This window comes from Procambarus clarkii, chromosome 41 (assembly GCF_040958095.1).
Source record: "Procambarus clarkii isolate CNS0578487 chromosome 41, FALCON_Pclarkii_2.0, whole genome shotgun sequence".
NCBI lineage: Eukaryota > Metazoa > Arthropoda > Malacostraca > Decapoda > Cambaridae > Procambarus > Procambarus clarkii.
In genome coordinates, this window is record NC_091190.1 from 39,838,621 (window position 1) to 39,864,494 (window position 25,874).

At 45.4% G+C, this 25,874-nt stretch overlaps 1 protein-coding gene across 1 annotated transcript; it reads left to right on the forward strand.

Annotated features, from left to right (window-relative positions):
* The first annotated feature begins 21,948 nt into the window (after window positions 1-21,948).
* LOC123753190 (E3 ubiquitin-protein ligase TRIM13-like) lies at window positions 21,949-24,120 on the forward strand. The gene is made up of 3 exons (XM_069339311.1): window positions 21,949-21,963; window positions 23,407-23,769; window positions 23,884-24,120. Exons 1-3 carry the CDS (start codon window positions 21,949-21,951, stop codon window positions 24,118-24,120), a joined length of 615 nt encoding a protein of 204 aa, XP_069195412.1.
* The last annotated feature ends 1,754 nt before the right edge of the window (window positions 24,121-25,874 follow it).

The following is a 25,874-nucleotide window of genomic DNA, read 5'->3' on the forward strand; positions in this document are numbered from 1 at the left end:
TCGTTCTGGTCCCCCGCCCCTGCTTCCGGCCCCGAAGCGTCTGAGGGTTTCGGGGTCGGAGCAGGGGTTACTTGATCTCGAGACTCGGGCAGCTTCGGGGGTTGCCCCTTCCGGGGGGGCGGCAGAGGCATTCTAGTCTTGTCTCCCGGCCGAAGCTTCAGGGTCTGACCAGTGGGCCCCCCTTCCTCCAGCTTTTCCGGCTGCTCCGTCCTTGTCTTGTGGGGTCGGGGCTTGGGGAGAGGACTCGGCCTCGGGTCCTGTGGTGACGGACCTCGAGGCTGGGGAGGGGCTGACTTGGGGGCCTTGGGCCCTGCTGAGCCCCGCCTGGGTTTTTCTTCCCACTGAGCGGGGCTTATTGTTACAAGGAGTGGGATTTTCTTTTCCCCTCACTGCGTACGAGTTGGATTTGGTGTCGGCCCCTCCCCGGGTTCGGTTCCGTGTTCCCCCGGGTACATCGGTTCCGTCCTTCCGGAGGTTTTCGGCTTATCGCATCCAACCTGGTGTGGTGCGAGCGGCCTTTGCAGCTTACCTCCTGCGTGACCCGGATTATGCCTCGGAAATGGATCCGTCCACGTTCAGGTTTGGGACTTCGTTCCCTTTCTGGCTCCGTTACGAGGTTCCGGAGTCGTCCTGGCTAGCAGACTGCCCCTTGTTTGGTCTGGATTCCTGGCATTCCTTCTGTCGTTCCCGCACGCTGGAGTGGCGGGAAGCTTCCACGGTGCTTCAGGTTTTCCTGGGGGGTGAACTTGAGTACCTGAATGAGTGCTTGTTTGCCCCTGCCCTTCCCCGCGATGTGGGCGTTATTCAGCTCCATGTGCAGGTTCCCTCCCTTTCGGCGGCGCTCGTGGCGGAGGACTTGCGCGCCCGGGGCCTTTTGTGTTCGGCCTTGCGGTTCTTTTCCCTCCTGGAGCTGTCTTCGGATTGGATCGTGGAGGATGTGGGGACGCTTGGGTCCGTCCCGGGGTCCGGCACCTTGTCCTCGGCTGCGCGTTCGTCGGCTGCCTTGTTGAAGCTGTTCACGCCGATTTTGCGGGATGCGGTTTCCCTGTTCTATGCTTCCCGTCTCGCGTGTCGGCAGGCGGTGCTGGGTTCCTCCGTGGAATCTGCTTGGGCTCTGGCTCTTAGGCGTTCTTCACCTTTTTGTCCTCTCCTGTTTGGGGAGTCGGCCGTGGCGCAGTTTATTCAGGCTGCGTCGGCGGCTTGTCGTCCGATGTCGGACTTGTTGGTTTTCCGGGGGTCCCGGGGTGGGTCTTCCCGGAAAGGTCGTGCCAGGGCTCGGGGTTCCTCTCGTCGTGGTAGGCCTCTGGTGTCAGGTTTGGGGTTGGCTCCTCCTGCGGACCCTCCCTCGTCTGGTCGGCGCGGTGTTCGCGCTGTGCGGGGTTCTGGGTCTCGTAAGGGTCGCCGGCCCTTTCGCGGTTTGCCCCCTTGACGGGGCGATGGGGGGGCGGCTTGCGCTGTTCGCCCGCGCCTGGTCCCACGATTCGTGGGCCTTTCGGGTCGTGTCTCGCGGCCTGCGGTGGCGTTGGGTGGCCCCTCCCCCCTTTGGGGGGTCGGGGCTGGCAGGGCAGGCTTCTTCCCCTGCGCTCTGTCGAGTCGTCTTGGAGTGGGTACGCTTGGGCGTCGTCGAAACGACGTCGTCCCTCAGATGGGTTTCCCGTCTGTTTCCGGTTCCGAAACGGGACTGCGCGGACCTGCGGTTCATTCTGGACTTGTCCCGTCTGAACCCCTGGGTTCATTGCCCCTCCTTTCGGATGACTACGCTGTCTCAGGTTCGGCTCCTCTTGGAGCCGGGAGCTTGGATGGTGTCCCTGGACCTCCGGGACGCTTATTGGCATGTCCCGATTCATCCGCGGTTCAGGGACTGGCTCGGTTTTGTAGTGGGGCGTCTGAGTTACCGCTTTCGTTGTCTCCCGTTTGGGTTGAACCTGGCACCTCGCGTGTTCACACACCTTACACGGGTTGTGGTGGCTCGTTTGCGTCTCCTAGGTGTTCGGGTGTTGGCCTACCTCGACGACTGGCTGGTTTGGGCTCCCAGCCAGTCAGCTTGCTTGCTAGCCAGGGATTTGGTTCTTTCCCAGCTCGCCGGGTTCGGGTTCTTGGTGAACTGGAGGAAGTCCCATCTGGTTCCCTCTCAGGTTCGGACTTGGCTGGGTCTCGTGTGGGACTCTCGAACCGCCTCCTTGTCTCTCCCTCCGGAGTCTCTCCTGCGGCTGCGGTCCCGCCTTCGTCTGTTTCTGGAGGGCCCTCGGGTCACCCGGCGGTTGCTCGAGGGGCTGTGCGGGAGCCTGAACTTCGCGATGGTGGTCTACCCGCCGGGTCGGGTTTGGCTTCGACGGCTGTTCTGGTTCCTTCGGGGTTCCCCCTTCCGCCTCTCTCGCGATCGCAGAGTTCGACCCCCGGGGGACTTGCGTCGGTTGCTGCGTCACCGGCTTCCTCTTCGGGTTTTTCGGGGTTCAGTGCCTTGGCGCCTACCCGAGCCCTCGCTCGATGTGTACACGGATGCGTCGTCTCTCGGCTGGGGTTTTGTGACCAGTGCTCACCAGGCCGGCCAGGGGCGTTGGCATCCGTCCTTCCGTCGAGCTCACAGTACGGTGCGGGAGTTCGCGGCAGTGTGGTTTGCTCTGGGGAGGATTCGGGTGGCCCGCGGATCGACGATTCGGCTCCATTCGGACTGCTCTCCGGTGGTTCATTGCCTGAACCGCGGGGGTTCGATGCGGTCCTTGTCTCTTTGGGGTTGTTCGCTTCGGGTGACTCGTCTGCTGAGTTCTCGGGGTTTGGCTCTCCTGGCGGTTCACGAACGGGGCGTGTCCAATGTCTTGGCCGACGCCCTGTCTCGCTTCGTTCCCCTCTCCACGGAGTGGACGGTCGACGACGAGTCTTTCCGTTGGCTTTGCCAGACGTTCGGGCGCCCCGAAGTGGACCTCTTCGCGTCGGCGTGGTCGCGGCGTCTTCCCGTTTATGCGGCGCCCTTCCCCGATTGCGAGGCCGTCGGGGTCGATGCCTTTCAGCTAGACTGGTCGAGGTGGGGGTTCCTGTACCTCTTTCCCCCGGTTCGGCTGTTGCTCCAGGTCCTGGCTCGCTTAGAGACTTACCGGGGGAGAGTTGTCCTTCTGGCCCCTTGGTGGCCGGCCCAGCCTTGGTTTCAGGCGCTGGTTGCTCGGTGTCCGAACCCGAGGGTTTTCCCGCGGCTCCGCCTCTTTCAGCAGATCGGGCCGGTACGTCACGTAGCTGGTTCGATCTTCTCCTCGAGTCTTCGCGTATGGTTTTTTTGACTCGAGTCTATCATCATCTCTATGGTGATCAGGTGGCCTCCTTGTTGGTGTCCCACCTGAGGGCTTCTTCTCGGCGGCAGTATGAAGTTTCCTGGCGGTCCTTCCGTTTCTTTTTGCGTCTTCGTCGTGTTAGCTCCTTGTCTGTTCGGGTGGTCTTGTCCTTCCTCTCGTGGTTGTTTCAGGACCGTCATCTTATGCCTAACACTGTCGCTTCGTATTGTGCGGTGCTGGCGGAGCCGCTTCAGCTTGCTTTCGGTATCGATGTTACGTCTGCGCCTTTTCGCAAGCTGTCTCGTGCATTGTTTCACCTCCGGCCTGCTCATGCGTCGCCTGAGCCGTCCTGGTCTTTGGACAGAGTGCTCGCTTTCCTTTCATCTCCTCGTTTCGTTGTGGCCCCTTCGGTCCAGGATTGTTTTTCCAAGGCACTTTTCTTGTTGGCTTTGGCCTCTGGGGGTCGGGTAGGGGAGCTTCATGCTCTCCTCCGGCGCAGGGGTTTCTGCTCTTTTGGTCGTGGTGGTAGTTTTGTTCGTTTGCAGCCGTCTCCTTCTTTTCTGGCGAAGAATGAGACTGCTGCGTTCCGGAGGGGTCCATGGGTGGTTGATGCTTGGTTGGTCAGGCCGGGGGTGCATCATGTTTTGTGTCCGGTTGCGGCGCTTTGCCGTTATTTGCGCGCCACAGCTTCTGTGTCCGGGGACACGCTGTGGGTTGATCCGGTTTCCCTTCTTCCCTGTTCGCGGGTTCGGGTCTCTCAGGTCGTCCGCAGGGTTATTAGGTCCAGCCAGCCTGTGGTCTATCCCCGTGCCCATGACGTTCGTAAGTTCGCGGCTCTTGCTGCCGTCTTTGGGAATATGTCTTGGTCTGATATTCGGGCGCGGGGATTTTGGCGGTCGAACAGGGTCCTGGCTGCTCGTTACCTTGTGAATGTCCCTGGGCCTCGTCGGGCCTGTGTTGCTTTGGGTCGGCGGTTGCAGCCAGTTGTCTCGGCTTCGAGTTGAGGGGTGAGCGACGACCGCCTCCCGGGTAAGTCCCTCTTTTTCTGTCTGTGGGTAGTTAGCTCCGGGGAGCCGACGGGGCTCCCCCCAGAAAACCAGCGTTGAATGTAATGAAACGCCATTTTCTGGGTGAGTCCCGGAGGCTCCCCGGCATCCCTCCCTCCCTCCGGTCGGCGGTTTTTCGCGTTTTTGACATCCAGCCTCAAGAACTGAGGTGTGGGTAGCCGGCGCGGGGGGTCTGGGGCTCCCCCTTCCCCCTCCCGGGGAGGGGGGAGCTGCGCAGACAGCGGCGCGGCAGTGTGTGACGTCACACTAGTTTGCTTGTTTTCGGTTGGGGAGTTCTATCCACTAGTTCGGTTTTAGGTAGCAATTTTAACCAGAATAGGGGTTTGTTTTGGGGTGCTTACCTTTCTGGGTGCCTGTTCCGGTCGATGGCAGACATAGAATGCTTCCAACTACACGGGGGCTTCTATAGGCCATTGCTCCCCTTGCCTCTCTGAGGGGGCCCGGTTCTGGCCGTGGTCCCCGGTAGGCCTAAGAACTCCATACACATGACTGATGCCAAAGTCTGACATTAGCATATCAGTCTGGGATAGCTCCGGGGAGCCTCCGGGACTCACCCAGAAAATGGCGTTTCATTACATTCAACGCTGGTTTTTTTGCCAGACTTCCCCGCCCTATTATGGCCAAAATAAGTCACCTGTGATTTTTTTTTTTAATTTTCCCGTGATCAGGGAGCATAAATGAACACTTTTATATGAGGAAAGAATTTTTTGGAATTTTTTTTGTTGTGCCTGGTGGTATTGCAGGCCAAAAAGCCCCTAGTGGTTAAAGGGTTAATGTGTAGGTTGGTTTTTTTAATTTGCAGTTTATTGAATGAGATCTTACTTATCATTGGAATAAGAGAGTTTAGTGAGCATCTGTCTGGTGCTATGGTGATATTTTTTATCTTTTCTGATAGACTTTTAATAGTATCATTAAAGATTCTCTCTCATACGGAGCATACCTGGACAGGGTTTCGGGAGTTCTTCTACTCCCCGAGCTTGACCTGGGGCCAGGCTTGACTTGTGATAACTTGGTCCAACAGGCTCTTGCTTGGAGCAGCCTGCAGGCCCACATATCCACTATAGCCTGGTTGGTCCGGCACTTCTTGCAAGAACCTGTCCATGTGCCTCTTGAAAACAACCACCTTCGTTCTGGCAATATTTCTAATGCTTACTGGTACGGTGTTGAACAGCTGTGGACCCCCAATGTTTAGACAGTGCTCTCTGATTGTGTCTATAGCACCTCTACTCCACACTGGTTCTATTCTGCATTTCCTTCCATACCTTTTGCTCCAGTATGTTGTTATTCTACTGTGCAAATTTGGGACCTGGCCTTCAAGTATCTTCCATGTATTTGATACCTTTCTCATCTCCTTTCCAAAGAGTGCATTTTAAAAACTTTGAGACGGTCCCAGTAATTTAGATGTTTTATCATTTCTATGTATGCTGTATTTGTTCTCTGTATTTCCTCTAATTCAGAGATCTCTCCTGGTCTGTAAGGGGAAGCAAGCAATGCTTAAGATGGGACAGCATTAGTGATTTAAGTAGTATTAGCATTGCTGGCCCCTGGAACGTTCTCATAACCCATCCTACCATTTTCATGGCTGCCACTATATTTGCTCAGTTATGTTCACTAAATGTCAGGTTGTCAGACATCATAATTCCCAGGTCTTTTACCTGTTGCTTTCCTTCTACAAGTAGGTCTGATTGCATCCTGTACCCTGTGTTTCATGTAAGTTCTTCGTTTCCACCATACCTAAGTACTGTAGAAACCCACTAATCCGGAATCTGCCAATCCGGCAAAAATCGTGGCCGGATAAAGTTATCTCCCTATCCGGCCAAAATGTCCATGGAAGCTGAACTAACGGATATTTGGCTGGATCAGCGGCCTAACACTCGTTGTACACCACCACCAGGAAGGGAGGGAGGGGGTCACTCTCACTGCTGCTCACTTCCTCTGTCCTGCCCACATTCACTGCCTCCCTCCCTCCCTCCCCAAGAGATCCTTCTGTAGGTGGCAGTAGAATGCCAGCCAGAGATAGCCTGGAGAATTTCCATCTAATACAATAAAGGTGTCATGAAACGAGTATTTTTATTACTTTTTATTATCCTAATAATATTACTAAACAAAATCTGTAATAAAAAATATATACATTATGATGTACAGTGTGTCCTCACTTGAAAGAAATATATGAGGCGAGGCTGATTCATTTCACAGCGGAATTCGTTCTACCTGTCGGCCCGGGTGTGCCCTCCCCTTAACCCTCAAACCGCTAGGGGCCCAAATGGAATTCACACCCACAGAGGCAACAAGAAAAAAAAATCAAAAAAATTCTTTCGTCTTATAAAAGTGTTCATTTTTGTTCCCTGATCATGGAAAAAATAACAAAAAAATCGTAGGTGGCATATTTTAGCCGCAATAGGGTAGGGAAGTGTGGCAAAAAAAGGGGCGTTGACAGAGCCTTCGCCAGGCGAGGTCTACTCCGCCAGAGCTGTCAGACGGCAGTTGCCACAAATATATTATTACCTAATTATTTCAATGTCTCTGATTGATTTTTTCTTAGTTTTTTTGCAGTAATATTATTCCATACAGTGAATTGTGGTATATTTATATTATAAAATGTGTGAACCATCGCTGTACTCAAAATTATGGTGTGCATATAAGTGATTCAATTATTATGTTCATAAAACAATAAACAAATAGTTTTGCTGTTGTTACACTATATACACAGGTTATATATAAGTATCTGCATGTTTTGTTCACCATAACGAACTACTAAGTTGGTCTTGTGAGTCAAAAAGCAACGAGGAGTGACCGCCAAACACCAGCGAGCCACTCACTGCCACTCCCTCCCTCAACACCACCTCACTCACCCTCATTCACCTCCCACAATACTGTTTTTGCATTTATTCACTATACACAGACATTATATATACGTATTTACATGTTTTGTTCACCATAACTGTACATCTAAGCTTGTATGGTGAGTAAAGGCACAAAGACGTAGCTACTCACACAGTCAGCTGATCGGCGGCCGCCCTCAAGGCCAGACGCACTAATATTTGTCCTCCAACAATATTGATTGTGGTGTTATTACGCTATATACACACATTATATATAAGTATCTACCTGTTTTATTCACCATACCTGTACAAATAAGCTGGTATGGTGCCCAAAGACCATAGTGGCCATCAGTAAATAACATGCCAAGTCATGCAGACGATGCTCCTCCCTCACCAAAATGGCGGCTCCCAACCTACTCCTCTCGCTGTTATCTCACTATACACAAGTTATATATAAGTATCTACATTTGTGTTCACCATAGTGAACCACTAAGCTGGTATGGTGAGTGCAGTCAATAAATGGTGGCCACACACAGTCAGAAGACAACGCCACAACCCTCCCTCCACAGCCTTACTCCTCCCTCCATGGAACACAGCGCTAAATATCACCACAATCATGCTGTTATCAGAATCCTGGTCAGTTTTATCACAGTCAGGGGGCTTCAGTAATACTATCACTGCTAAATAATAGCAGTATCATTTATATTTTGGCATTTGTAGGCGATGCTGTGGTCACAAGCTGAACAGCGGTGCTGTGAGCTCGTGCTGCGTGCGCCAGCCTTGGTGGCTTGCTCAATACTGATGCTGTAACACTCAAGAATGTTGGCCTGGATTTTTTTTCTAGGTGGCATCTGGCAACTATCAGTCGTGGCTGTACTATAGCTGCCCCTATCCCAGGCGGGGCGTTTAAATTATAGCGCTAGACACGAAATCATATATAAATGATGTGCGCGGTTTCGGTTTTGTCACTGATATCATTTATATATGATATGCGCGGTTTGAGGGTTAAGAAGCACATCAACAAACTGGAAAAGGTGCAAAGACATGCTACTAAGTGGCTCCCAGAACTGAAGGGCAAGAGCTACAAAGAGAGGTTAGAGGCATTAAATATGCCAAAACTAGAAGACAGAAGAAAAAGAGGTGATATGATCACTACATACACAATAGTAATAGGAATTGATAAAATCGATAGGGAAGATTTCCTGAGACCTAGAACTTTAAGAACAAGAGGTCATAGATATAAACTAGCTAAATACAGATGCCAAAGAAATATAAGAAAATTCACTTTCGCAAACAGAGTGGTTGACGGTTGGAACAAGTTAGGGGAGAAGGTGGTGGAGGCCAAGACCGTCAGTAGTTTCAAAGCGTTATATGACAAAGAGTGCTGGGAAGATGGGACACCACGAGCGTAGCTCTCATCCTGTAACTACACTTAGGTAATTACAGTAGATATTTACTGTACAGTATTCACAACATCATGAGAATTCAAGATGGACATAATTCCAACAATAAGGTAAATAAAAATTGTAACACAGTATTTTCTAGGGGGAGCCCCATCAGCTCCCTGGAGCTATCCAGGCTGAATGGATATGTATAACTTTCTGGTATCAATGTGCATGGAGTTCTTGCCTACTGGGAACCATGAGCCAGATCCTGGGCCCCCTCAGAGAGGCAGGAGAAGCAATGGTCTATTAAAACCCACATGTGGCTGGGAGCATTCTATGTCTGCCATCGACCGGGTCTGACACCCAGAAAGGTAGATGTCTCAAAATGCATGCGCGCTGCTCAGTCACAGCAACCCTTCCCTGTCACCCTGTTATTCCCACTATTCCTCCCCCCTTCCCTGTCCCCTCGTCCTCCCAACCATTCCCCCATCCCCTTGTCCTCCCCACCATCCTCCACTCTCGTCTTCCCCACCATTCCCCACTCCCCCCCCGTCCCTTCATTCTCCCCACCATACTCAACTCCCCCGTCACCTTGTCTTCCCCACTATACCCTACTCCCCCGTCACCTCGTCCTCCCCACCATCCCCCACTTCACTATCTCCTTGTCCTCCCCACCATTCTCCAATCCCCTCGTTCTCCTCACTATGCCACACTCCCCCGTCCCCCTCGTCCTCCCCACCATTATCCTCACCCTCATCCTTCCCCACCATTTCCCACTCCTGTCCCCTCGTCCTCCCCACCATTCCCCCCACTCCCTCATCTGATGTGTTCCCAAATGATCTGATGTTCCCATCAGAAAAATGGGAACATCAAATGATCTGATGTTCCCATCACTTACAAATATGTAGAAGTTAAAAAAAAAAAAATGAAAACAATGAAAAAAATAAAAAAATAAAAAAATAAACTATACTGGTCGGCCGAGCGGACAGCACGCTGGACTTGTGATCCTGTGGTCCTGGGTTCGATCCCAGGCACTGGCGAGAAACAATGGGCAGAGTTTCTTTCACCCTATGCCCCTGTTACCTAGCAGTAAAATAGGTACCTGGGTGTTAGTCAGCTGTCACAGGCTGCTTCCTGGGGGGTGGAGGCCTGGTCGAGGACTGGGCCGCGGGGACACTAAAAAGCCTCGAAATCATCTCAAGATAACCTCAAGATACCCACAAAATGATCAGTAAGGTAAACAACAAAGCTCAATTCCAACGCAACGTCACACAAAATAATTAAATTAAAATGAAATGGAATCGTAACATATTTGGTATAGCGTGTGTTGCTATTACATGCAACAGATGGCGCTGTGTTTAAAAAAATGTTTGTTTTTACCTGTCACAGATGAGGCATGTATATAGTAGGTATATAAAAACACGCACTTATTCAAATGCAACGTCGTGTCAAAATTTAAAAGCAATCGGTAAGGAGGTTTGGAAGATTTCCCTCACATAAAAAACATGGGAAAACAGTTTTTTAAGAAAAGCATGTTTTCTCCCATTACAGGCGTGACATCTATATAGTATGTATGTAAAAACACGCTCTGTTGTAAATGGAACGTCAAAATTTCAAAGCAATCTGTGAAGAACTCTTGGAGATTAGCGATTTTGAACAAATGAACATTTACATTTTTATTTATATAGATGAATATAATAATTGAATCACTAATATGCTCATAATACTTTTGAGTATAGCGATGGGTCACACATTTTATTATATAAATATATCACACTACATACTATTGAATAATATTACTTGAAAAAAAAACAGAAAAAAATCAGACATTGAAATAATTACAGTACAACCTCGATTCAACGTACTATATGGGACCACCCCCAGTTCGTTGGAGCGTTGGATTCGTTGCAAGAGGTGACCTTCAAGAGGCGTTTGCGTCAGTGTCTTTTTTTTTCTTGTACACAATAAAAATGCATTGTATCATATTACTTACTGTACCTATATTTTACTACTCTACTAAAAATACTGTAATTCATGTATTTACCTTATTGTTGGAGTTAGGTCCATCTTGAAGTTTTGTGAAGTTGTGAATGCTCTACAGTAAATAGGTACTGCAGTGCATTAAGCCGTTAGCACTGTATTATTAAAAGTGATTTTGCTGTATGTTGAGTACTACAATACAGTTCTTGAAAACTATTGTACATTAAAATTATTGCAACTTTAATTTTAACACTATGTACACACTTAAATTTAACACTTATTCTAATTGTTCACTTCACACACGATGTTTTTAGATGTTTGCATCAGCTTTGCTGGTGCTCGCTGCTGCTGTGTTGGCTTCAGCTGCTTTTGTGCTGGTGCTGGGTACAGCTGTGCTGGTGCTTGGTACGGCTGTGCTGGTGCTGTGTACGGCTGTGCTGGTGCTGGGAACAGCTGTGCTGGTGCTGGGTACGGCTGTGCTGGTGCTGGGTACGGCTGTGCTGGTGCTGGGTACGGCTGTGCTGGTGCTGGGTACGGCTGTGCTAGTGCTGGGTACGGCTGTGCTGGTGCTGGGTACGGCTGTGCTGGTGCTGGGTATGGCTGTGCTGGTGCTGGGTACGGCTGTGCTGGTGCTGGGTACGGCTGTTCTGGTGCTGGGTACGGCTGTGCTGGTGCTGGGAACGGCTGTGCTGGTGCTGGGTACGGCTGTGCTGGTGCTGGGTACGGCTGTGCTGGTGCTGGGAACGGCTGTGCTGGTGCTGGGTACGGCTGTGCTGGTGCTGGGTACGGCTGTGCTGGTGCTGGGAACGGCTGTGCTGGTGCTGGGAACGGCTGTGCTGGTGCTGGGTACGGCTGTGCTGATTGATTTGCTGCTAGTTCGTGAAAAATATTGACTCATTTTCATTTGTTTCCTTCTTTTTGTCATGTCCTTGAGACAAATATCTTTCATCGTCCTTAGGTGTTGATAAAAGCCTGGTAGCTCTGGATTGTCAGTTTGTGAAACAATATCAAGGAGTTTTTCAACATAGAACAATGCGTCAGCACACGTAGCAGATTGTAAACTGCTATCATTCTCATCCTCATCTTCCTCTCCGTCGTCGTCAACAGTGCCAGTAACATTTTGTATAATCTCATCATCTGTTAAATGACCAATGGGTGGATCGACTGCATCAATATCTAACCACTCCTCCACATCGTTCAGCGTCAACTCCACCTCACCAGCGGCACGCAGTTCTTGATAAATATAATTTGAAAATCCTTCAAAATCCATTTCTTCCTCAGTCACTTTATCAGCATGATCAAGCAACAGGAGTTTTTTCCAACAATTTCTTAATGTTGACTCTTGAACTTCATCCCAAACACTAGAAGTTGAAGGGACGACGACGTTTCGGTCCGTCCTGGACCATTCACAATCGACTTGAGAATGGTCCTGGATGGACCGAAACGTCGTCGTCCCTTCAACTTCTAGTGTGTGGTCTGGTCAACATACTTCAGCCACGTTATTGTGACTCATCGCCTTCATCCCAAACTTTAGCCCAGTTGTAAATGCCTTCCTTAATTGAGTATTTTTTGTAACGTTCCAGTGTTGCTTGACCTCGCGAATCGGGTCCTTGTCTTTTGTATTCATCTGACTCAAACACCACCATGATTTCTTTATTCATTGCTCGTTTGTAGAGCCTTTTCATTGCATATATAACACCCATATTCATTGGCTGGATCAGAGAGGTGGTATTGGGAGGCAAGGCCATACATTTGATGCGTCCATCATGTGACGTTAATTTGTCGAGCCCTACATGAGCTGGGGCATTGTCAACCAAGAGTAATGCCTTGACATCATTCCGTCTCACTCCACACTTCTTTATCTGAAAATCTCTTACTTCTTTGCAAAAATGATTTTTGAACCAGTCTACAAAAATATCTCCAGTAAACCAAGCTGTTTTAGAGCTGTAGTAGACCACAGGTAGCTTGTTCATTAAATTTTTCAAAGCACGTGGGTTTTTTGACTTCCCCACAATGGCGGACTTTGTTCTGTGACTTCCGTCTGCATTTGCACACAGCATGGCAGAAACTTTTTCTTTGTTTACCTTACGGCCAGGAACACTCTCATCTAGCCTAGATGCCAAAGTGTTATTCTGCAAGCATTTCCAATTAAAGCCTGTTTCATCGGCATTGTATACCTGAAAACGCCTTAGATCATTTGTTATTATGTAATCATTTAATTTACGCTTAAATGGCTCGACTGAATCCGTATCTGCACTTAATGATTCTCCACAAACTTTCCTGTTCTTAATATTATGTCTATTCTTAAATCTTTGCAACCATCCTTCACTTGCTCGAAAATCTGGAATGTTCATCTTTTGTGCAAATTTATCGGCTGCTGTCTTAATGGCGTCGCCGCCAAGTGGCATCCCCACAGAGCACTCCTGGTTAAACCATTTATACACAGCTTCGTCCAAATTCGTATTTGCAGAAACTTTTATTGTTTTCCTTTTATTTAATGCACCACTATCACTCGAAGCAAGAAACTTACTAATGTCATCTTTCTGTCTCTTGATATCACACACCGTACTTTTCCCGACATTACATTCTGCTGCCAGCCTAGTAACAGAGTAGCCACGTTCATATTTCTCTATCATGTTTAATTTCTGCTCAATGGATAAAAAACTTCTCTTCCTCTTTGCAGATACAGCACGATTAGCAAGCCCTTGAGACATCTTGTTGTATATTAATAAAGCTGTAGTAAAAAAAATGGTAAATTCCACGATTATTCTTTCACCGGCGGACAAACATGTCACTCGCACGCAGACAAAGCTAACGGCACTGGGTGCCTACTGTATAAACGCAGACTAGGTCTATACACCCTCCAGTAGGCTGGTGTTTAAGCCAGATCCAGTAACATAAATTTATCTCAAATATTGGATTTACATCATATTATATATTTTTAGGTTATATATTTAGATTAGTAACATTATTAGGATAATAAGAGATATAAAAAACTTATTTTAGAACTGATTTATTAATTTTATTATTTCGAAGCCGTAGTCACTGAACTGTGGCGACGAAATGAAATGAGAAACGCATGGTGCTGTGTGTACAGGGATTAGACCCGTCCACTCGCTCACGCTGGAGTTGTTCCAATAACAAATAATTTCTCAAATAGCAGATGTCTATCATATTACAGTATATTTTCGGTTTTATTTAGTTTAGTTTAATTAGGATAATAAAAAGCTATTAAAGCATTGGTTTTAGAAATGATTTATTAGTCTGAAACTTTCAAAGTCATGGGTCACTGAACTATAACGACACAGACGAAGGAAAACCAAGTGAGGTTTACAGAACAGTATTCCCTTATCTGTCCACCCTCACTCACCTTGTTTTATCACAGAAAATGTCTATAAGGAGATTTTACGACATGTAGCTAGCTAATCACGCTTCAGCCTTTAAATTAATTTACAAAGATACGTCTGCCACAAATCAGTGAACGAAAATTATGGAAACTCGATCGTTCATTTGTGTGGACCACTCTGGCTGGTATCTGGTTCATGTGGTTGACTTGTTGTGTGGACCATTCTGGCTGGTGTTTGGTTCATATGGTTCACTTGTTGTGTGGTCCACTTAATTGTGTGATGCAACTTGTCTTATGAAGGAATTATTAATTGTAAACTGTGATAGAATGAGACAGTTTTCCACAACTCTGTGAATTTTGCAACATCGTAAGTTTGTGGACTCACTTGTGCGGTCCAATTGTGTGATCAAACTTGTCATACGTGGGAATTATTAATTGTAATCTGTGATAGAATGAGAAAGTTTTCCACCACTCTGTGAACTCTGTCCCAACATTGTAAGCTTGTGGACCACTTGTGCGGTCCACTTGTGCGGTCCACTTGTGCGGTCCACTTGTGCGGTCCACTTGTGCGGTTCACTTGTGTGATCGAACTTGTCATATGAGGGAATTATTAATTGTAATCTGTGATGGAATTGGAAAGTTTTCCACCAGTCTGTGAATTCTGTCTGGACATCGTAAGCAAATCCGAACATCCCCCGCTTCGGCGAAGCATTGTTCGTCGAACCGGGTGAGTAAATTCGGCCTGAAAAGTGTGCGAACTAGCCAGAGATTCGTTAATCGGGGTACGTTGAATCGAGGTTGTACTGTAAGTAATAATATCTTTGGGGCAACTCCCGCCTGACAGCTCGGGTGGAGCTGACCGCCTCCGACAATTACTCTGTCAACGCCTCACTTTTGCCAACTTCCTTGCCATATTGTGGTCAAAATATGTCACAATTTATTTTCTATTTTTCCCATGATCAGGGAACATAAATGCTCTTATAAGATGTGTTGCAGGCTAAAATCGTAAGAGCAGCCCAGGGGTTAACAAAAACCAACTAATATCGGGTTTCGTGGCCTGATGAGGGGATCGACATCATAAAACCGAAACATGCACAGTCCCTGATGAAGATAATGCCGTCATCAATTAATGAATTTTTAAAAATTCCATTTATTGTCCAAATATTATGGGACTGGTTTTAAATGTTCCCCTTTATATTGTGAACAATTGATAGCAAAATGAATGACGTAGCATGAAAATTGAGGAAGCTGAGAAGAGTACAGTATAAACATTTGAGTGTGGTTTGTACGCTCACTGCCAATGCTCAGCCTTCCTTGCGGTGTGTGCGCTAGGTCGCCTGCCGGGCCAGCAAAAGAGTTAATATTGACTTCTGTGATCCTGATAACCTTCAAGTTGCTAGTTTAGTCAACTGTATGAATTCCTGCTTGTTCATACCCTTAATTACTAAACCTTTTAGAATTACTGAAATGACTGCCTTTACTCTTGACCACATCTGGACTAACATAACCTCTCCACTTACCTCAGGCATAATCACTGATAGGACCACAGACCATTACCCTATATTTCTTCTAACCAACATTAACCCTTCCACTGCTCAGGGGTCCTGAGGACATTTACACCCCTGTGCGCAAGAAAAAAAAAATCAAAATTTTTTTTTCGTCTTCTAAACATGTTAATTTGTGTCCCCTGAGTACGGGAAAATAAAAAAAAAATCGTAGGTGACATATTTTAGGCGCAATTGACCGAGGAAGTCTGGCAAAAAGTGGGCGTTGACAGAGCGGTCGTCAGGGCTGATCAGCATCACCCGCGCTGACAGGTGGGAGTTGCCACAAAGATGTTATTACCCAATTGTTTCAATGTCTCCGATTGATTTTTTCTTAGTTTTTTGCAGTAATATTATTCAATAGTGTGTATTGTAATATATTTATATAATAAAAGTGGTGAATAATCGCTATACTCAAAAGTATGGTGTGCATATTAGTGATTCAATTATTATGTTCATAAAACAATAAACAAATAGTTTTGATGCTATTACACTCTATACATAGGTTATATATAAGTATCTGTATGTTTTGGTCACCATAACGAACCATTAAGTTGGTATTGAGAGTCGAAAAGCAACGAAGAGTTACCGCCACACACCAGCCTGCCACTCCCTCAACACACGCACTAAACTTTCTCCCCCAACAATACCATTTGTGGTGTTATTACACTATATACAGACGTTATATATAAGTATGTATATATTTTGTTCACCACAAATGTACAGCTAAGCTGATATAGTTAGTTCAGGCACTAGGAGTCGTCGCTATACACAGCTGGCGGCTCCCTCACTCATTCAAGGTCACACGCACTAAACTTTCTCCCCCAACAATACTGTTTGCAGTGTTATTACCCTATATACACATATTATATATAAGTACCTACATGTTTTATGCACCGTAACTGTACACCTAAGCTTGTAGTGCGCCCAAAGAGCATAGTGGCCACCCTCTAAACAGCTAGACAAATCGTGCAGACGATGTCACCTCCGTCACCCAAATGGCTCCTCCCAACATAATCCTTTTGCTGTTATTACACTAATACACACATTATATATATGTATCTACATTTGTGTTCACCATAGAGAACCACTGAGCTGGTATGGTGAATGCAAACAATAACAGGTAGCCACACAGTCAGTAAACGATGCTGTCTCCCTCCATCTCTGAACATCACTCCTCCCACAGCGCTAATTATTACAACAATCCTGCTATTATCACAACCCTGGTTATTTATATCACAGTCAGGGGTCATCCTGTATATATTTATTTTGACATTTTTCGGCGATGCTGTGGTCACAAGCTGAACAGCAATGCTGTTCGCTCATGCTGCGTGTGCCAGCCTTGGTTGCTCCAACAGTACTGTGCCTCTCACACCTGAGAATATTGCCCACGATTTTTTTTTTAAAAGGCATCTGTTTACAAGAGCCCTGAGGAAGCTAATGTGAACCCCGTGTAACCGCGGGCCATTTGAATCGGGCCTGGCACCCTATGGCGTATATATACACCATGCACACCGTGGGACATGATACTCAGGGCGTATATATACGCCATGCGCAGTTTAAGGGTTAATAAACCACCTCTAGATACAATGAAGATAAGCTTTAAGCTGCACAATGAAACTTCTAAAAGCAGCTGTATTGCTGCTGCCTCTAATATCAACTGGGAGTCTGAAATAGGTGACATAGTGAATATCAACCTTGCAGTGCAAACATGTCTTCACAAAACTTTGAGCCTTTCCTTGAGGTACCCTTGAGGTGTTTTTGGGGCTTAGCGTCCCCGCGGCCCGGTCGTTGACCAGGCCTCCTCATTGCTGGACTGGTCAACCAGGCTGTTGGACGCGGCTGCTTGCAACCTGATGTATGAGTCACAGCCTGGTTGATCAGGTATCTTTTGGAGGTGCTTATCCAGTTCTCTCTTGAACACTGTGAGGGGTTTGCCAGTTATGTCCCTTATGTGTAGCGGAAGCGTGTTGAACAGTCTCGGGCCTCTGATGTTGATAGAGTTCTCTCTCAGAGTACCTGTTGCACCTCTGCTTTTCAACGGGGGTATTCTGCACATCCTGCCATGTCTTCTGGTCTCATGTGATGTTATTTCTGTGTGCAGGTTTGGGACCAGCCCCTCTAATATTTTCCACGTGTAAATTATTATGTATCTCTCCTGCCTGCGCTCAAGGGAGTACAGATTTAGGCTCTTTAGTCGGTCCCAATAGTTTAGGTGTTTTACTGAGTGGATTCTAGCAGTAAAGGACCTCTGCACGCTCTCCAGGTCAGCAATTTCTCCAGCTTTGAAAGGGCTGTCATTGTGCAGCAGTACTCCACTCTAGAGAGCACAAGCGTTTTGAAAAGTATCATCATCGGTATAGCATCTCTAGTGTGAAAAGTTCTTGTTATCCAACCTGTCATTTTTCGTGCAGTTGTGACGGCTACTTTATTGTGTTCTTTAAAGGTAAGGTCTTCCGACATGAGTACACCCAGATCCTTTACATTGCCTTTTCGTTCTATGTTGTGATTTGCCTGAGCTTTGTACGTGGTTTCCGGTTTTATATTTTCATTTTTTCCATAGCGCATGAGCTGGAACTTATCTTCGTTAAACACCATATTATTTTCTGTAGCCCATAGAAAGACCTGATCTACATCTGATTGGAGGTTTGCCGTGTCCTCTATGTTGCTTACTCTCATGAAGATCCTGGTGTCATCTGCAAAGGATGAAACAGTGCTATAGGTTGTGTTCTTGTCTATGTCCAATATGAGGATGAGAGAAAGTACTGGAGCGAGCACAGTACCCTAGGGGACTGAGCTCTTCACGGTTGATGGGCTGGATTTTATTTTGTTGACTATTACACATTGGGTTCTGTTAGTCAGGAAATTGTAGATCCATCTGCCTATTTTTCCGGTAATTCCTTTTGAATGCATTTTATGTGCAATAAGACCATGGTCACATTTATCAAAAGCTTTTGCGAAATCTGTGTAAATTACATCAGCGTTTTGTTTGTCTTCCATAGCATCTAATGCCATATCATAGTGGTCCAGCAACTGCGACAGGCAAGAGCGCCCTGTTCTTAAACCATGTTGACCGGGGTTATGGAGATTCTGTGTTTCCATGTATTTTGTGATCTTACTTCTTAGCACTCTCAAAAATTTTTATGATGTGCGATGTTAGTGCTATCGGTCTGTAATTTTTTGCCTCTGCCTTATTTCCTCCTTTATGAAGTGGTGCTATCTCTGCTGTTTTTAGTATATCAGGGATAACGCCAGTATCTAGGCTTTGTCTCCACAGAATGTGGAGGGCCTGCGATAGTGTTTTTTTACAGTTCTTGATGAATATGGAGTTCCAAGAATCCGGGCTTGGTGCAGAGTGCATAGGCATACTGTTTATGGCTTCTTCAAAATCCAGTGAGGATAGGGTGACATCTGATATATGATTTGATGTTGGTATCATATCCATGAAAAATTCATTTGGGTTATCAATCTTTAGTGCGTTTAATGGCTCGCTGAAAACAGAGTCGTACCGCTTCCTCAGTAACTCGCTCATTTCTTTGTTGTCATCGATGAAAGTTCCATCTCCCTTTCGCAGGGGCCCGATACTAGATGTGGTTTTTGATCTTGATTTTGCATAGGAGAAAAAATATTTCAGATTTCTCTCTATTTCACTGATGGCCTTTTGCTCTCTTTGCCTCTCCTGGGTTTTGTATGATTCTTGTAGCTTGAGTTCAATTGTTTCTATATCTCTACCTAACCTTCTTCGCCGTTCTTGAGACAGGGTGCGACTCTCAAGTTGTTCCGCGATTCATTTTCTTCGCCTATATAGGGAACGACGTTCCCGTTCCAATCTGCATCTCTTCCTCTTTTTTCTTAGGAGTATGCGGTTTGAACATATTTCTAGTACTACTGAGCTTATTTTTTCCAGGCACTGGTGCAGGTTTGCATTTTCTAGCTGTTCTTCCCAGTTTATTTCTGTGAAGTCCTGGTTTATTTGCTCCCAGTTTATCTGTTTATTATTGAAGTTGAATTTGCTGAAATCTCCACCGGGAATCTGGACCGGTTTTGAAGGTCTATTCCCCATGGTTGTCATAACTTCAATTAAATTGTGATCTGAGTAACAGGTATTTGTAATCATTATGTTCCTGATCAATTCATCATTATTAGTGAAAATGAGGTCCAGCGTGTTCTCCTTCCTAGTTGGTTCTACTATTTGCTGGTTTAAGGCAAACCTGTCGCACATCCGAAGCAGGTCATTTGCATGTGCCTGTTCATTTAGGCTACTTCCTGGTATTCTTTCTGATATTACTGTATTAGCCAGGTGCTTCCATTTCAGGTGCCGTGGATTGAAGTCCCCAAGCAGGATGATGTTCGGAGCTGGATTTGTGAGGCTTTCCAAGCAGTGTTCTATTTTCATTAGTTGGTCTTTAAACTGCTGAGGGTTTGCCTCCAGTGACTTATATACAAGGACAATAACTACATTTAGGATCTCTGTTTTGATTATCAGCACTTCCACCATATCATTTGAGGTGTTTAGCAGCTCAGTACAGATGAGTGTGTCTTTGATGTAGAGGCTGACCCCACCCTGAAGCCGGTGTTTCCTATCACATCTGAAAAGATTGTATTCTGAGATCCATATTTCACCATCAAGGTGGTCCTTTGTGTGGGTTTCTGTTAGGGCTGCAAACACTGCATTTGCCTCATGAAGGAGACCATCTATAAAGTGAACTTTGTTGGATTTGCGTGTTTTTATACCCTGGATGTTGGCAAATATAAATGATGTTATCGTGTTAGTGGAAGTGTTGGATGCCTTACTTGGTGTTAATATCTGAGGCTCTGGTAAGGAGGCCACTGTGTTTGCGTCCTCTCTAGCATTTGACCGAGTTGGTGATAGAGTCTGGTCATTTTTAGCCATTCTTCTCCTCCTCCTCTTGCTAAAAAATTATCCCGGTCGATGGAGTAATGGCTGTTTTCATAGTGGCAGTCTGTCGGTTTTATTCGCTTGGTACCTCTTATATGAAAAGCTGGACATTCAGCATTGTAGCACTCTTTCCTGTCCAAAGAGTTCTTGCAAATTTCTGGGTGAAAGAATTCACAGCTTTTGGTACATTTACCTGTATTGAGAAGGTTGCTGCACATTCTAGGGTGATCGTACTTACATGTTCCATTTGTTCTTCCCGATATCCCATGTTTACAGGTTTCCCATTTGTAATACCAACAGATTTTGGGGCCTTGTTTTGTTTGTGTCCCTTTGCCAGGTTACTCAAGATAACCTCAAGGGACCGCACTCTGCTGCGGCGTCCCCGACACTGTGCGCTGCTCCGGTGCCATCGACACAGCGACAATGTCATGAAGACATTGTCAAAATATGCCTGGAAATATTCCATGTCCGCCATATCATCACCGTTATATGGGAATAAAGCTGTAACACCAACATCGGTATCATCAAACGTTGGTATTTGAGGGCAATCCTCCCACACAAGTTCACCAGGGAGTTTGATGTCGGCGCCAACACCACCACGAGCACCAAAACCACGGCTACGTCATCTGGTGGTGCTGCTGGAGCTGCGTAAGGGTATGCTTGGCGCTGAGGCAGATTTTCGTACCGTAGGCCTACCATAATCACCTGATGTTGAGGGCCCACTGTCGTCATGCTGTGAGATATGCTGTCACCTGCCTCGACGTGTTGCTGAGGCAGCAAAGCTCCGCCTGGTACCACCCCTGCTGTTAGTACTCAGGTCGTCTACACTACTCGTATCGGAGCCAATGTCACTGAAGCCCGAGAAAGATTCGTCACATGTACTGTCACTGAATAAACTAGCGTCTGGGGACATACATGATGGTGGTGGTGATAACGGTGTTGACCCAGGGCGGTGAGACAGGCCGGGTGAAAAGCGTGTACCATATGCGCTCGCCACATCATCCACTTGCGTCTTTCCCTCACTCGTATCAGACCTCTGTGTCAGATCTTTCTCTGGATCATAGTACAGCTCATCATCCATAGCATCGTCGTCATACAAAATATCGCGAATCTTCTCCTCAGAGAGTCGTTTTCCATGAGTGCGGGTCACCGTGGAGCGGGAGCTCGTTGACGATGCGTCAGATATGGTTGCTACTTGGGAACTGGGGCTCCCCATGGCCGCGGGGCATGCTGGGGATTTTTTTCAAGATGGCAGACGATCACTGGGGTCCCCAGCCATCCATTCCATACCCACGTCACCGTGCGCCACTTTTAAATCGAACGTGAAAAATAGAAATACCCTGAGGCGCATAGCGCACCTCAAGCGTGGGCCTTCAGGCATGTTGCGCAGTTAAAGGGTTAAATATTCCAAAACTAAAAGATAGAAAAAAAAGAGGCAATATGATCACTACGTACAAAATATTAACGGGAATTGATAAAATTGATAGGCAAAAATTCCTGAGACCTGGAACTTCAAGAACAAGAAAGAGGTCATAGATTTAAACTAAACAAAGGTGCCGAAGAAAATTAATTTTTTTAGAAGTGAATAAGAAAATTCACTTTCGCAAACAAGACGGTTGGAATGAGTTAGGTGAGAAGGTGATGGAGGCCAAAAGCGTCAGTAATTTCAAAGCGTTATATGACAGAGTGCTTGGAAGACGGGACATCATGAGCATAGCTCTCATCCTGTAACTACACTTAGATAATTATATAATTTATAGATTGTGTGGGGTCTATGCCCTCCTATTCCACATTCCATAACATGGCATTTGTTCACATTAAATTCCATTTACCAAGTGGTGCTCATACACTTATTTTGTCCAGGTCTTCTTGAAGGGCAGGACAAACATGAATTTATGATTTCTGCCAGTACAATAGTCAGTTCTGCACATGTGGAGCACAGTGACTTTGAAAGGAAAATTATTATTATTAATAATTATATATCCTCCCCAAAGCAATGGAATAGTATAGGAAACACTTATTTAAGACATTCACTGGTTGAAAATATATATAGAAACAGCAGTGTTAAATGTTGAAAACAGTCTGGAACTCTGTAAGACATACAAATGACCAATTTTGGGATATGAGTTTTGTGTGAAACATTATTGGAACCAAGGGAGTGCACACAGAGTGGAGAGCGGCAGCAAGTTGTCCATTCAGGCGGCGACTACTCCAGTGTCCAGTAGACGTCAGTGCGACACTTGGATGGTCTTCTGCAGTAACGATAAGTGCATTAAATGTACTAGTGCTTTTTTTCTTTGTTAGTTTAGGGATAGGAATTTTAGGAATGTGTGTTTGTAGAACCCTGCGAGTCTTGTGTTATTTTGGACTCATTCACCCACTTTAAGGAGTACTGTAACACGTGGTTTAAACTCCATCACCCTTGCTCCCCGTTAGTAAAGTGATTAAGTGTAGAGACCTTATATTGTAAAAATCCATGCTACATTTGTATATTACCAAGAGAGTGTACAGTAAAATAATGACTAAGCCCAGATTTGTGTGGGACCAATAGTCAGTTCATCCATCATGTTTATGTTTGGTGAAGAGTGTCACTCAATCTCAACAATCCAGTAACGTAATCGTGTGTTCCCATAGTTGATAAGTGTAGAATAATCCGGAGTTCAATAAAGCCCATGTGTGAAGATTTAACCCACAGAGCACTTACTGTCCAACTTAGTCTAAGAATAATTGACCCTTCTCCAATTATCACATATGATACATACATTTCCTTCCATTATTCATAAGAAAGTAAGGACAGGTATTGTTAATCTGTACTCTCAGGTACGGCTTACAGGCAGCCCTGCTGCTGCAATATGTTACCTAAAAATGTTATCCCATACTCCGGGATATATTTATAAAAAATATTGGCCCTTGTGTGAATATGTTAATCTGTAAATAATATTAACTCTGCTCTAGAATAGCTAATGCAAAGAATGTATATAGATATTATGCAATTTGTATTAGAAAATATTTTGACTGAAATATTATAATAAAATAATACTGAAATATTACTTTTTTGTTGTAAATACATCTAGTTTAACCAAATATTCTTTTCCACAGGACAACAAGCCAGAGGAATGTTCAGTGTGTTTTAACGATTATGATGACAATCAACTACGGCCTCGCAATCTGCCGTGTGGCCACACATTCTGCTCCCAGTGTATTGACAATGCTATCAAGAATGGTCAGCTGTCCTGCCCCAGCTGCCGTGCCCAGCACACTGCCACAGCTGCCACTCAGTTCCCAATTAGCTATGCTGTGGAGGCTTTTGTTAGGACACTCAAAAATATCCAGCTAACAACTGAGGAAGTAGTGCCAGCAAAACCTTATGAAGGTCCTGCCAAAGGCTTCAGTAAAACGTTACGTTCCATGGTGCAGGAGCAGAAGAACATCATCAGCAGCCTCATTACTGGCTGTGAAGAAGTACTGTCCCAGCTGGGGGAGTATTGGGGCCAGTTGAAGGACTGGAAGACTCACCACCTCCAGCTCCAGGACAGACTCTATGCTCTGGTAGAGCAAAACAAGTCAGCAATGAAGCTCATAGAACTGGAGGATACCAGTGTGGTGGATATGACAACACAAGGAGAGGAAGGGAAGACTCAGCTGCAGGCTATGTTTGGGAACCTTGACACAGTCAACACCCCGGAGGAGGTTGGCACAACCATAGACACAGCTGATGGGTGCAAGATGAAGATAGAAGATTGGCTCCAGAAGTGCCAGGAACTCTTCCCAGATGTCAAGACTGTCCACACCTCAGTGAAGGTACGCTGCTAAAGGTCACATTGCTCTCACCCAACTGAGTGTAGTATTGCCACTATATAAACACTTTTGACATGGAGATACATCAAGATGAGAGTTGACTTTATATATAGGAAACATTTTGCTCTAACACCTGAAACATTTTTATTAATAAAGTCAACTGTCATCTTGCTGTTTCTCTACACTGTGGTCAGTGTAGAGAAACACCATTACTTATATTGGCCAGTTACAGTACTTTACTCAGAGCCTGATGCTTTATTATAGTCCAGTTACTTTACTCAGAGCCTGATGCTTCATTATAGTCCAGTTACTTTACTCGGAGCCTGATGCTTCATTATTTATTTATTTATTTGTGCATCTACAAGAAGGTACATTGGGAATGTGGGGATACATAATATGGTAATTACAATCTTGTAAAGCCACTAGCACGCGCAGCATTTCGGGCAGGTCTTTAATCTAAGAAAATTTTAAGTAGGTAAATACTTGCAAAATTTATAAAAAAAAAAATGAAAACAGTTACATGGCAAGAAAAAAAAAAGATGAGAGAAAATTGTAGGTACAGTATATTAAAGCACATAGGTAGCTAAGATTGATTGCAATGACAGCTTGAATGGTAGTTGACAAAAATTGGTAGGCACAATACAGCATATGGCTAGCACATAAAAGAAGACAGCAATAAACACAATGATAAGGTTGTTTGGGTTAAATACATAAAAAATAGGAGATTGGGTAACACTAGGTACAGAGCAAATTTAAAGCTCAGTGTAGCAAACTAAGAAGATGAAATTAGGAACTTTTTGGTTTTGCTTTTAAATAAGGCAAAAGTTTTACAGTTTTTCAATTCACTAGGGAGTGAGTTCCATAGACTAGGTCCCTTAATTTGCATAGAGTGTTTACACAGATTAAGTTTGACCCTGGGGATATCAAAGAGATATTTATTTCTGGTGTGGTGATAATGGGTCCTATTACATCTGTCTAGGGAGAGTTTCAGAGCATGGTTTACATTTAAGAACAGGGTTTTGTAAATGTAGTTGACACAAGAGAATGTGTGGGGAGAGTTAATATTTAGCAAGTTTAGGGATTTAAACAGGGGAGCTGAGTGTTGTCTGAATGCAGAGTTAGTTATTATTCTGATAGCAGATTTTTGCTGGGTGTTGATGGGCTTAAGGTGGTTTGCAGTGGTAGACCCCCATGCACAGATACCATAATTAAGATAGGGGTAGATTAGTGCATAATATAGTGAGAGGAGAGCGGAGTTAGGAACATAATATCTGATTTTGGAGAGTATACCAACTGTCTTAGAGACTTTCTTAGTTATGTGTTGAATGTGGGTGCTGAAGTTTAGTCTCTTGTCTAGGAATAGGCCAAGAAACTTGCCGTCATTTTTATTACTGATGTTAATGTTGTCTATCTGTAGCTGAATTGCATTTGATGATTTACTTCCAAATAAGATGTATTAAGTCTTTTCGATGTTTAATGTTAGTTTGTTAGTTGACATCCATAAGTGGACTTTTTTTAATTCATTATTCACAACATTATTTAGTGTATATGGGTTGAGGTCTGAATAGAAAAGGGTAGTATCGTCAGCAAACAATATAGGTTTGAGAATATTAGAGACATTAGGCAGATCGTTTATATATATAAGAAATAGAAGAGGTCCTAAGATACTGCTCTGTGGCACTCCAACGGTAATTGGTAGAGTGGAAGAAGTTGTATCATTGATGGTTACATATTGGTGTCTGTCACAAAGATAGGATCGGATGTAGTCA